At 41.7% G+C, this 13,773-nt stretch overlaps 1 protein-coding gene across 3 annotated transcripts in view; it reads left to right on the top strand.

The window, feature by feature from the left end:
• Window positions 1-23: 23 nt before the first annotated feature.
• Window positions 24-13,773, top strand: part of CCDC191 (coiled-coil domain containing 191) — a 97,255-nt gene continuing 83,505 nt past the window's right edge. For 2 of the 3 annotated variants that reach the window (XR_013445275.1, XM_036107139.2), the window contains exons 1-3: window positions 24-291; window positions 2,631-2,669; window positions 10,257-10,398. Coding sequence is in view for 2 of the 3 variants with exons in the window: in XM_036107139.2 (XP_035963032.2) it covers window positions 202-291; window positions 2,631-2,669; window positions 10,257-10,398 (271 nt within the window). In the remaining variant the exon portion in view is untranslated. Of the gene's footprint in view, window positions 292-2,630; window positions 2,670-10,256; window positions 10,399-13,773 lie in introns of those variants that run through there. The other variant, XM_078066261.1, reaches the window with a different exon arrangement.

Genomic DNA, 13,773 nt, shown 5'->3' with positions numbered 1-13,773 from the left:
CGGGACCGCTGCCGTTGCCATGGGTTACTGAGCTAACACGTTCCGCCTGCGCAAAGCCTCCTGGGAGTAGTGGTTCGGCGGCGCCCCACACCTGCCTTCTTTGCGGCCGGAGGAACTACGACTCCCAGGACGACCCGGAAGCGGCCTAGGCAACGGAGCGGTAGTTCCAGCATTGCGGTGGTCCGGGCCCGAACCTGGAAAATGCTGCTGGCGCCCCAGGAAAGGTCCTCCTCTAGGAAGAGGACGGGGCCGAATCGCTGGAAACAATTTACAAGGAAGCCGAGTCCCAAGGTGATCCATCCCAATCGGGAGCTCTGGGGGGGCGGGGACCGGCCCCGAGGCAACCGGCTGGGCTGCGCTACCTCCCTCTTCCCCCAGGGGCGTCCTTAGCTGGCTGCCCCTTGCCTTGACTGCCCTGGAGCCAGCATTGTCCTGGTGAAGGGGGCCTACGAACTTTGGGGTCTGGATAACTTACGGCTTTGTTGGGCAGTAGCGTGAAAGAACTATTTCCATTTTATTAAACAGGAGAGGTCTGGTAGTGCTCATCCCGGTGAAGAGAATTCTCGAACTCCCTCGCCTCGCATTCCCACCCCCGCAATTTTAGGGAATTTCTCGCACATTTCTTTCTTCCCTTCTCTTCCCATTTCCTTCCCCTTCCCTTCCTTTCCTAATTTTAGATCGTTATTGGAGAGGGAACACCTTCATGTTAAATCCTCTGCTTCATATTCCTCCCCTTCTAATTTTTCATAAAGTATCAAAAATGAACTCAGGAATGCAAGTGGATATTGGACATATCAACACTTGATTCACTTGAATTTTTTTGAATTCAACCAACATTTCCTTTTTATATCTGTTACCTCCTTTGATGCCTTAGCATCCAAAGACATGGAAAACTGGTAAGCCTATTTTAAACTTGAAACATACATAAATGCCATGTGCAAAGTCACAGTCACACGGTGTGTGCTTTCCACAGACTACCTTTTTAACAGTCACAAAAATAACTGCTTTAAATGTAAGTGAGAGTACCAAAATGGAGTGGTTTCTCAGCTTCCAGCTCCAGAGCACTTTCACCAGCTGTTTTCACCCTTAAGTTATACTTTCTTAAAAAAAAAAAATCTCTAGACGCGTGGCATTTTTAGGGCTCTAGGCAATCGTGCTTGCAGTTTATTCTAAATATACCTGTTAAATAATGCCCTGGACATATTCCACTTGGTGAATATCTTGGCCCAGATACCAGAGGGTGTAGATAGGAGCACTAGAGAGAGTTGGTAACAGAGTCAGCTCCTATTGTAATGTGCTAGTTCCACAATAGATTGGATCCCAAATAGGTTATGGGTATAGACTTGATGACGAAATGTAAAAATTTGGGACAGTTTCTTAAGACTCCAAAAGGAAAGATTTTTGCTGCTAGTGCTCCTTGTTACTGCCTAGAGGATAAAAAAGAAAAAGCACAAGAGCTTCTTGAAGTTTAGTTGTGTTTTAATAGGATCAGCTCTTTCTTTGCTGCAGTGACAAAATTATTCAGCAGTACAGCTGCATTAATTAGTTATCTTACGGTGCTTTGAAGGTGAAGTGTTACGTAAGTGAAAGAGAGTATTATACCTTTCCTTCCTCCATGTGATGGTATGCTAGTTTAGATATTCCCTTCTTTATTTAAAGATCCACCTGAATTATTAGCAAAGCAAATACCTCTATTTGTTAAGTGACTGTTAGAGGGAATTCCACAAGCTTCTAAGAGTTACAGAGAGTGAAGAAAGGAGGTATCCTACTGGTTTGATTTCTAATTTCAGATTAATATCTGACTGACCTGGGTAAAAATATATGTGATCTTTACTTCATTTTCTGCTTTGTAAGACAGAAGATTATCCCCCACTACATCCTCCCACCGCCAGCACCCCTCCCCCAGTTATTATTGGACCAAACAATATTCCTGCTATAGGTAAGATAGGAAAGCCCCTTGCTACAGGTTGTTCTTGAAAAGAGGGACCTGAGGAAAGGGGCATACCCTTCTCCAAGCAGATTTGCTTCCATGACATTTGAATAATCTGGCTCATTAATCAGTGCTTGTTTGGTTTTTTATAAAGAATATATCTAGCATTCCTCTATTTTGGCTCTTGGAGAGCTTTATTTTTTTAAGATATTATTTATTTATTAGAGAGAGAGTACGGGAGGAGGAGCAGAGGGAGAGAGACAAGCAGACTGCATGCTGAGTACAGAGACAGACGCAGGGCTCGATCCCAGGACCCTGAGATCATGACCCAAGCCGAAATCAAGAGTCAGCCGCTTTAACTGACTGAGCCACCCAGGTGTCCCTCTGAAGAGCTTTAAAAAAAAATAATACTGACACCTGCGCCCTATTCCAGACCAATTAAATTAGAATCTCCAGGTGGGCTTAGGCAGGAGATAAAAACAGAAGAGATCCCAGAGAAGGCTTCACGTTTCTTCCTCTGACCATCATTCTGTGTCCTTGCTGAACTTGCTGACGAAATGGCTTGGGGAAGGAAAAAGGACACTTTTCCATGTGCTTTAGTCAGAAGGATAGATTAAGATGGCAAAGTTGAAAAAAAATAAAATGGCAAAGTTGATAAAGTTATTGCTGTGTATTAATATTCTCTGTATATTATCTACAGCCTGCCTTTGACCCTGACAATGTGGAACACTGGATTAAGGTAAGGATATTGCACAGTTAAGATAGAGTTAAGAGTCAGACATAATCTGATGGGAAGGAATACTGATAGACCTCCATTTTGCACATGTTTTGCTATTTTTCTCGCGTGACTGTGTTGCTTTAGTTTTATATTCCTTAGTATTTTTTTTCATTATTCTGTTGCTTTTCATGAAAATATGAATGACAAGAAAATGGGTATAGACATGCTTTTTTTTTTTTTTAGAGATTTTATTTATTTATTTGAGAGAGAGAGAGACAGAGCACAAGCAGGGGGAGGGCAAAGGGAGAGGGAGAAGCAGACTCCCTGGCAGACTCCCTACTGAGCAGGGAGTCGACATGGGGCATGATCCTGATCCTGGGACTCTGTGATCATGACCTGAGCCAAAGGCAGACGCTTAACTGACTGAGCCACCCAGGTGCCCCTAGACATGCTCTTTCAAATGCTGTGAGGATCCCATGAAGAGGACTAAAGGAGCAGGGGAGGAGAAGCTGTAAGAGAGGATGTGGTGGCCTTCCTCAGATACTGGAAAGACTGTACTGTAGTTACATTGATCTATGGGACCAGCGCATTAGGTGAAAGCTGTGCATGCATGGTAAGAATTTTCTAATACCTGGAGGGATCCAAAAATGGAGCAGCATTCTCATAAAGAGGTCAAAAACTAATGATGTAATGTATGGTGATTAACATAACATAATAAAAAAAAGATGTATTTTCTATCAATAGAAGTGTTCAAGTGGATTCTAAATGGCCACTTAATGTTAGGACTAATGAAGACTATGTTTAAGTATTCTGTGAGGGGGGGATTGAATTACGTAACTTTCTGAGCTCTTTTCCAGGCCTGAGATACGTGTTTTTGAGTCCAAGTACCATTTAAGTTGAAAGTACTATTAAACTATTTCAGGTGCATGCCTCTGAGTGTCATTCTGGCAACTTGCCATACTCAATTCATTTGTGCAGCATATGTTTCAAAATCATGCGGCATTTTCCTGGGAAAATATCATTCTGCCTGGTAGTATTTTGAAGAGCTATTACTTACCAAAATTGACAGGCATTATAAGTCCAGATGGAACCTAGGCCAGATGTAATCACTGTTAACTATTTATTTATCCAGCCAGTATTTATTAAGTGCCTTCTAAGTAGTAGTCCACTCTGTTGAACACTGAAGATAAAACCGAGCTCTGGGCAGGTATAATCCCTGCCTTCCCAGAGTTTATAGTCCAGTGGAGATTAAACAACTTACTTAAAGCCAGTGGGAGAATTAAAGATGTAATAGAAGCAGGTGGTGGGGACGCTAATCTAGACAGGCCAGAGAAGGCTTCCTGGTTCCTGCAGAAGGTCTCTGACTTAGAAGACCACTAAAACATCTGCCCTTGTGGAGGCCGGCCTCTGGGAAGCCCACTCCTCAGCCTCCTACTAAGCCTAGTTTCCATGTCCGTGCTGAGTGTCCCAGTGCCAAGCCCCTGCAGGGCTCAGTTGCACATTTAGTTACTGTCTCCTCCAGAGGGAAAGATTTAAGTAAAAGAGAAGGATAAAATTCTGCTCTGGGGCACCTGGGTGGCTCAGTCGTTAAGCGTCTGCCTTCGGCTCAGGTCATGATCCCGGGGTCCTGGGATCGAGCCCCGCATCGGGCTCCCTGCTCTGCAGGGAAGCCTGCTTCTCCCTCCCTCACTCCCCCTGCTTGTGTTCCCTCTCTCGCTATCTCTCCCTGTCAAATAAATAAAATCTTTAAAAAAAAAAAAAAAAAAATTCTGCTCTGACTTTATGCGCTTGTCAGACAGCTTGACCGGTTAGATTTTTATCATTCCTTTTATCATTCCTCTAAAATTTCCACAATAGCTCTGTCTCCATTATGCCCTCAAATCTCCAATCTCAAAAAAAAAAAAAATCAGTAAGTCCTTACTTGACCCTGCAATCCATTCTGATTATGGTACAACATCTTTTTCTTATCCAAGTCTTTGAGTGTATAGCCTAGACTCCTTGCCCTTGCATTTTTATTATCCTGTGCTGTCTACAGTAATTTCCTCCTGTTTCTGTTTCTCACCACTCCCCAGAAATGGTTGTCCTAAATGACTTCCTGATCAAATCCAGTGTTCTCTTCTTCATCCTCAAACTTTGTAAGGTTCATTTGATCCAATTATCACTTTTTTTATTCTAGAAATTTTCTCCTTCGTTATCTTTTTATAACCCTGTTTTCTCTTCTACTACTTTTCTGTTCACTCCTGTCTTCTTTTCTGATTTTGTTCCCTAATGTATCCCAACTCAGGGTGTATCCTAAACAGTTAGGACTTCTGAACCTGAGACTTCCAAATCCCCTTGAGTGCACCACTCTCTCAAAATCAGCTTAGACCTTGTTACATGAAAGAAGGGGGAGAATATGGAAAGAGTGTGAAGCATGGTGAAGATCAAGAAAGGGCTTTCTTCAGAACAAAAGAGATCACCAGGGCAGCAATGGGGACTTGGCTGAAGCAGGTACCCAAAATTGGTAGATCAGATTGACCCGGCCTTGAAAGTTTTCATTGGAGAGGTAAAGATACAAGTGATCTGAGGCTTATGTAAGAGAGTATCTGAATATCCATGCAGAGTAGGAAGGAGGGGGACCCTCTAAAGATTTTATTTATTTATTTGAGAGAGAGAGAGAATGAGAGAGCATGAGGGGGGCAGGGTCAGAGGGAGAAGCAGACTCCCCGCCGAGCAGGGAGCCTGATGTGGGACTCGATCCCGGGACTCCAGGATCATGACCTGAGCCGAAGGCAGTCGCTTAACCAACTGAGCCACCCAGGCGCCCAGGAGGGGACCCTTTAAAGAACTCCTAGGTTGGGAAGAGGAGGCCTATAGTGACGAAGGACATGGTTAGGTGCAACACCAATGTAGCGGAGGAGGGGGAGCAAAACAGGGAGATGGACAGGAGGCTGATGTTGGGGGGCGTGTTATCAGCTTTGGGGTTGAACAATGGGAAATGCTGTGTGATGTGGTTCAGGATGACCATGTCAGTGGGTTGCAGAAGTACGATTGCGGGAAAGGCCGTTGGAATACAGGAGATGAAGCAAACCTTGAGGCTGAAATGTTGGTGAGTCTTCCTCAGGGACGCTGAAGTCACTTAGAATCAGGCAGATACTTGAGTAGAACTGTGAGTTCTGGGGCAGCTCACCCAAAATGCAACAATTCACCATGATTTATAATTTATCCTCATCCTGACTTGATAGGCTCATCTTTTTACTCCTGTGCATTCTGTTACTTTGATACTTAAGCTTTCTAAACATTTTCATTGATTCTCTGTTCTGGAACCTTCAGGGATTATGCCATCTGATGAAACTGTAAATTCCAGATGGGCACTTACGGCCCTCTGTCAATCTAGCTGTAATATCAATCTACCTGTAACAGCCCCTTTGCTGATACTCTGTGTGACTCTTGTCAGGCCAGTCTCCTTCCCCTTCTATCTTCCCTTCACTTTGACTCACACTGATCCCCCAAGCCTGGAATACCATTCCTCTCTTGGAGGCCAATCCAGATCTTTCCCGTAAAGTTCAGCTGAGATGCCCCTCTCAGTGAACAACTCCCCTGATGCACCTCAACCACCTAATCCCATCTTCTAATACTTTTTCCCTTGGAATTATGTTGGCATTCATACACAACAGAAACTGCATCCAGCATTTGCTTGTATACAGAGAGATTTAAGAAGAATTGGACACTTTCAAAAATACATTACTCCCAAAACTATTATTTATAAACATGGAGTTTGCACTTGAGGGTATATGAAGAAACTTGTTTGTACCTCCCAGCCTTGAGGAAATGAAAGAGTGCCTTGTAGCTGCTGTTCCTGCCGTCCAGTGGACACTGGGATTGATGTGTGTCATGGGATGTAAGGAGCGCTTATTGAGCATTTATAAGATCATGGGAATAAGATAGTTCCTTTACAAATTATATATTTACATGTAACACAGTTACTGAGTAGGAAACCTTTGAAGGTATTTGGGTTTCTTATCACCCTGTGTTCCTTTAGAACTCTTCTTGAACTGTGTCTTGCACGTGTGTAGCGGAGGAGGGGGAGCAAAACAGGGAGATGGACAGGAGGCTGATGTTGGGGGGCGTGTTATCAGCTTTGGGGTTGAACAATGGGAAATTGTCATTACATGACACAGTAAATAGGTAGGTAGTAGGTAGGTAGATAAAAGTGAACTCTTTGATGGTCGCTTTTCGTTTTGTTTTCCCCTCAATGTCCACTAAGGTAGTGGGAACAGTGCTAGCCTTCAATCCTTCAGTCAACGTGCTTAAAGAATAAGTTGTTAAATTGACACTTTGTTTTATTGAAATATAATTTAAGATAGACCTCTTCTGTCTCTCACGTACTTATTTTGAATGAAATGGTAAGGATGTAATATTTTAAAGAAGGAAATACGAGACTATTTCTAATCCTTAATATCATCTAGTATTTTTTTTTACCAAAATCTTCATTTTAAGTGATATCCCAAACACTTGCTTTGTGAGAGCCAAGCAAACATTTCTCCTTACTCCCTTCCTTGTAAGTACCAGCCTGTGTCCTTCTTGAGTACCAAAATCAGTCTTCCCCTATGTCCAAGCTCTGTCTGCCTCCTTTGTTAAGAATCTGTACCAATTCCAATTCAGGTGAGATGACCTATCATACAGAGTTCTTTCTTTCACTCATAGCCTGAGGAACTAAGTCTACAATCCTGTTTTGTTGTTTAATTTTTTTGTGAATGTTGGTTTAAAAACTGAAAGTTGATCTATTTATTTGTACATTATTTACATATATGTGTAGATAACATACACAATGATACATGCGAAATTCATCTTGCTGTCTTAAAATTTTTAAAACCTTAAAGGGAAGGACTGTGTGCCAAGCATAATGTGACCATCCAATAAATGGCATATCGACCATCATAAATTTGGGTACATCAGAGGCCAAGAAATAGTATGGGAGACAGATCTCTCCAGAATGACCTCATAAAGAGTGAATGATATTTTCTTTATTCTAACCCTGATTAGATCATGTTTTCTTCTGATTCATATCTTTTCCTGTGTGTTCTATTTTCTACATCTTTTTCAAATTACCCTTAGCTTTTCAACTTTATTCCTGTGTTTCTAATTCAAACTTAATATATGAAACCCTTGAGAATTTAAAAGGTAAAGTCCCAGGGCACTTGGGTGGCTCAGTCATTAAGCATCTGCCTTCTGCTCAGGTCATGATCCCAGGGTCCTGGAATCGAGCCCCGTGTCGGGCTCCCTGCTCAGCAGGAGGTCTGCTTCTCTCTCTCCCCCTGCTTGTGTTCCCTCTCTTGCTTTCTCTCTCTCTGTCAAATAAATAAATAAAATCTTTAAAATAAAATAAAAGGTAAAGTCCCTGACAAGTTTTGGCAGAGGTACTACCAGTCTTTCCATGACGGGCAAGAGGAAAAATCATTTTCAAAATAGGTCAGGCAGCAATATAAACTATGGGGAAAGTACAGCTTTTTAAAATAAATTTTAGGGGTGGTGCCTGGGTGGCTCAGTCGTTAAGCTTCTGCCTTCGGCTCGGGTCATGATCCCAGGGTCCTGGGATCGGGCCCCACATCGGGCTCCCTGCTCCGCGGGAAGCCTGCTTCTCCCTCTCCCACTCCCCCTGCTTATGTTCCCTCTCTCGCTGTGTCTCTCTCTGTCAGATAAATAAACAAAATCTTTAAAAAAATAAATTTTAGGGGCACCTGGGTGGCTCGGTGTCCAACTCTTGATTTTGGCTCAGGTCATGATCTCAGGGTCCTGGGATCGCTGAGTGGGGAGTCTGCTTGTCTCCCTCTCCCTCTGCCCCTCCCTCGACTCATGCTAAGCTCTCTCTCAAATAAATAAATCTTTAAAAAAATAAAATAATAAAATTTTACATGTATTCATTTTTTAACTAACATTTATGGGGCACCTGTTATATGACAAGCACTGTAATAGGTACTGGGGGTTTCACACATGAAGAGGACAAACATGCCTGCTCACATTCTACTAAGAGGAGATAGTATATGGTAAAATATGTTACAAGGTCATAAGTGCTGTAGAGAAAGTCAGAACAGAGAAGGGGAATAGGGAGAGCCGTGAGGAGGGTGGTTACAGTTTCATGTAGGGTAATTCGAGAAAGCCTTACTATGAAGGTGACATTTGGGTAAAGACATGAGGAGGCAAGAGAAAGAGTTGTATGGCTATCAAGGGAGAGCAGTCCAGCAGAGGGGAAGTAAGCCAAAGGCGCTGAGGTGGGACTGTGCTTGGCATATTTGAGAAGGAATACTCAAGGTCAGTGTGGCTGAAGTCAAGTAAGCAAAGGGATGTAGCAGACGAGAAGGTTGTAGAGCTCACAAAGGGCCTGATGGTGCAGGACCTTGAAGCACATAGTAAGGACTTTAATTTTTATTCTGAGTGAAATAGGGAACCATGAAAGGGTTTTGAGCGGAGTTATGTGTGGCTTTCATTTCAAAGGGACTGTCTGCTGCGGTGGGAGACTATCACAGAAAACCTGTCAGGAAATTGTGGTGCCTTGGACCAGGTGATAGCAGTAGAGGTGACAAGAAGGGGTCAGATCCTGGATATATTTTGAAAATAGAGTCAACAGATTTCCTAACAGATTGGTTGTGGGGTAAGAGGGAGAGAATAGATTCAAGGATGCCAAGGTTTTCATCCTGAGAACTGAAAGAGTGGCATTGTCACCTAGGTTGGAAGCCTGGGAACACAGCAGATGTGGAGGAAAGCAAGTTTGTAGGGAGGGAGAAAGGGATTTAATTGTAAAAGAAGTTCTTTTTTTTTTTTATTTAATTTAATTTTTTAAGATTTTTATTCATCTGAGAGAGAGAGAAAGAGCACAAGCAGGGGGAGAGGCAGAGGGAGAGGGAGAAGCAGACTCCCCGCTGAGCCGGGAGCCCGATATGGGGCTCAGTCTCAGGACCCTGAGATCATGACCTGAGCTGAAGGCAGATGCTTAACCATCTGAGCCACGCAGGCGCCCCAAGAAGTTCTTTTATATTGTGCAGGTAAACCAAAGTGCCAACACAGTTTGCCCACCTCCACCAATCCCATGAATTGGGCCGTGTTTTTACTCTTGATTTAAAACCTTCTGGATAACTACAGTTCAGTGGCTCTATCCCAATTTTATTGAGCCTATAGTTTATTTAATATATGATGGGAGGTTCATTCCAGGGGTAGTAATTTGAGGAAGTATAGCTACTCTGCCTCTGCTTCATATTCATATGCAAATCCTAGTGGCAATGGGAGTTAATAAAATATTGTATTTTTTATTTAAAATAAAATATCCAGGTGTCATGATCCCATCACTAATGCTCTAAACAAAAGTTATCTAAAGTTTAAATAACCTTTTGTTCAAAAATAAACATTGTGAATACATGTTAAAATTTGGTAAAATATTGCAATTAATTTTATGTTTAAAAAATGAAATTATTTGGGGTGGTTAAGCCTCCAGAGTTCCTTTAAAAATGGAACAGTGGAAGTATCTTAGTAGGTGGTAGAAAATCAGTTTTCTTGAGTAGGAGAAAAATTCTTTAGCCCTAAACAAAGTTGTCATCATCTTAATGGATTTTTTTTTTTTCTATGATATTGAAGAAGGTGGAGAAAGGCTCAGAATTTGCAGTTTCGAAAGCATTTTCTCCTACAAATTCCAATTTGTCCAGAAGGCTTTGGAGCCAAGTCATAGATTTGGAAACATCTGAGCAAATAGAGGATCGTGATGAAGTCTATGCGGAAGGTAAGAGAATACATTTTTTTGCTGCAGTGTTAACAGTTCTTTAGAATACAGCTTATTAAAGCATAACCTATAATGCATTTCAAAGTACAGAATGGAAATTTTTCTTTCTTTTGCGCTTAAGTTTCATGTTTTTCCACCTCCCTGAAACTAATCTATCCTGGAGTGAACTCCAATATTACAAGTAAGGCTATATTTAAGGCTCATTCTGTCTCCTGAAATGGAACCACATCAAGAGGCAGGTTGATATGACACAGCTAACTAGTGAGTGTTATAAGGTATTCGTCCTGTGGCATGGAGGGCAACATGATCACTTGATCTAGTATTATGAGATCATTTGACCATTAGTTTGTAAATCCACTTTATTCTTTATGAAGAGAGTCTAAGATTGATCTAACCTTCCTACCTCCCCAAAACATTTACTCCTCTGGAATTTAGTATTTTAGTTTCTGTTGCTCCTGGGAACTCCAGCATTTAGGGATGAATAGATCAGGAGGAACCAGCAAAGACTGGAAAGGAGAAGCCACAGGGGAAGAAGGTCAGAGTGGCCATGTCCTGGAAGCCAGCTTCCATTTGGATGATTGTCTCTTTTTATTCCATTAACTTATTCCAATAAATGTCTCTATTTATTCATAGCATGTCTTTATTCAAAAAATATATATATATACATATATAATTATTTATGTTTATAAGTATGTATATGATAAAAACTTTTATGTTTATAATATAATCTATTATATATATTTAAAAAATTATCACTCTGTGCCAGGTACTATTTTAGGTACTGGGGGAACCTAAAATTTTGAACAAGAGAGGCAAAGCCCTTGCTTTCATGGGGTATACATGCTAGTGTGAGAATAAAGGAAACTTAAAATTATTAGGTAGTGATAAATCATTCAAGTTTGGACCTGAATAATAAGAAGGAGCCAGCTAAGCAGTAATGGAGGAGGGGCATCCTAGACAGAGGGAAAGGTGGCATCAAGAGTTAAAGTATAGACAAGCTTGGTGTGCTTGAGGAGCTGAAGGGAGACCAGTGTGGCTGGAACATCCCAATGGAGATGAGCGTGCAGGAGTGAGCAGAAGACCTAGTACATAGGGCCTATAGGCCTGGTAAAAGAATTTAGATTTTATTCTGAGTATGATGAGACATCATTGAAGGGTTTTAAGCAGTGGTATAACAGATCAATATTTTAAATATGAAAAGTGGATCATAGGGGAGAAAAGGAGGGAAGAGGGAGATCTGTGAGAGGCTGGTGCAGTGGTCTGGGTGAGCAGTAAAGGCCCTTGGTCTTGGGTGGTTGGTAGAACTGGAGATGGAAAAAGGAGATTGGTTCAGAAATTGGCAAGGCTATGTCTTGCCCACCCCATCTCCCAACCCACTGTTGGGAATACACAATATACTGTAGCCTCTTAAAGTTTCTGAGAAGTCATGCTGTCTAAAAACTAATGTTTACTTACCCCAAATCCCCAGCTTCCTATACCTGGAAACTCCTTTTAGCCTGAAATCCATATTCCTATCCTGAAGAGTTAGTGATACACATTAGAAAGTACTAGTGTATGAACAGAACATGGTTTTCAAAGGTTTATATCCCTTTTTCTCCTCTCATCAATCATCTGTTAATATTCAATAAGAACCAGTGTTCTGAGGAACATATTTTGAGAAACTCTGCTTTAATGTAGCCTTAGAGCCTCTGATCCAACAGGAGATGTTCCTGCAGTTGAACTCTCCAAGGGTAGTTCGCTTTCTTTGTGCTTTTGGGGCACTTCATAGCAAACCCCTCTTTACTAATGAATGGCATTGAGTAGATCTGAATTATTCTACATATAAATTATTATACATATAAATGTCTGACTTACTGTACACAGGGTTACTCAGTAAATATCTGTCACCTTTCTCTACCTTCCTCTGGAAGCCAATAATATTTGTTGCTAGTATACTTTTTACACTTGGTTTCTACTATCTTGATTCATTGTTTTCTATTTTATATGTCCCGCATTCCTATCTATTTTAAATGCCTTTTGGCCTCATTTAATATAAGAAACATTCCATTCCCTCAGAGCTATATGATCATGGTAACAGTGATGAAGATAGTGCTGAAATATATACTTTTCTTCTTTGAAACCCCTATGCCCTACCCATAGAGCTGTTTGATAATGATGATAGTGATGAAGGTATTGCTAAAGTAGACATTTTCTCTCATACCTATATATTTAAGATTTTCTGAATATCACCAAGAAAGAAATTCAAATAGAAGTTGGTTTCCAGGAAATCACACTATTTTGATTTTCCTCCTACCTCAATGGCCTCTCCTTCCTAGTCTGCTTTTCCGGTTCTGCCTTCTCTCTTCAACCCCTAATACTGGAGTTCTTCAGGGCTTATTCCTGGAACCAGTTCTCTACCCATCTTCCTCTTTTGGTGCTCTCATCCACTTCTGTGGCATTAAATTCTATCCATATGCTGATGACACCCACATTTATTTCTTGAGCTTGGACCTCTCCACAGAAATCCGGAGTGGTATAGCCAATACCTGTTTGACATTCTTATTTGTATGTCTCCTAAGCATTTCAAACCCAACGAGTCTAAAACTGAATTCCTGATCTTCCCTCCTGACCTGCTTCTCCCTCAGCCTTCCCTGTCTCAGTAAATGGCATCTCCATTTTTGCAGTTGCTTAGGCCAGAAACCTTGTAGACTTCTTTCATTTCCCGTATCTACTACATCAGCAAATCCGTCAATTGCATCTCAAAACAATACTTTCTAAAATTGGACGATTTTTAATACTTCCTCTCCAGGTCCAGGCTACTGTCACTTTCCTGGATTATTGCATTTGCCTCCCAATTGGTGTCCCCTGCTTCTGTGCAAGGGATTTTCAACCTCAGCACTGTTGATGATATAACAGATAATTATCTTTGGGGTGGGGGCTGTTCCATGCATTGTTGGATGTTTAGCCACATATCTGCCCTCTGCCTACCAGATGCTAGTATCATTTATCCCTGTTATGATAACCAAAAATGGCTCCAGACATTGCCAGATGTCCACTGGGGGGCAAGATCATCCCTGATCTAGAACCAGTGCTCTAAATCTGATCCCCACATTACCTCTTTACTTTATCTCCTGTTATTACCCCTTCACTCACTCCTTTCTAGCCACACTGCCTCCTTTCTACTTCTCCAACACTCTGGACGTTCTCTTCCTTAGGACCTTTGCAAATGCTTCCCCTCTGCATGGAATAACCATATGGCTCACTCCCTCACTTTCTTCCCTTCTTTGCCCAAATGTCTTCTCAGTGAGGCCTTCTTTGCACCCCAAATTTAAAACTATCAATACCTACCTTCCATTTCTTACACACCATTTCTCCTTTGCCTGCTCTGTTTTTCAG

The sequence above is a fragment of the Halichoerus grypus genome, chromosome 1 (genome assembly GCF_964656455.1).
Source record: "Halichoerus grypus chromosome 1, mHalGry1.hap1.1, whole genome shotgun sequence".
Classification (NCBI taxonomy): Eukaryota; Metazoa; Chordata; class Mammalia; order Carnivora; family Phocidae; genus Halichoerus; species Halichoerus grypus.
Note: the sequence above shows the minus strand (reverse complement) of the source record. Positions and strands in the feature narration are given on the sequence as shown.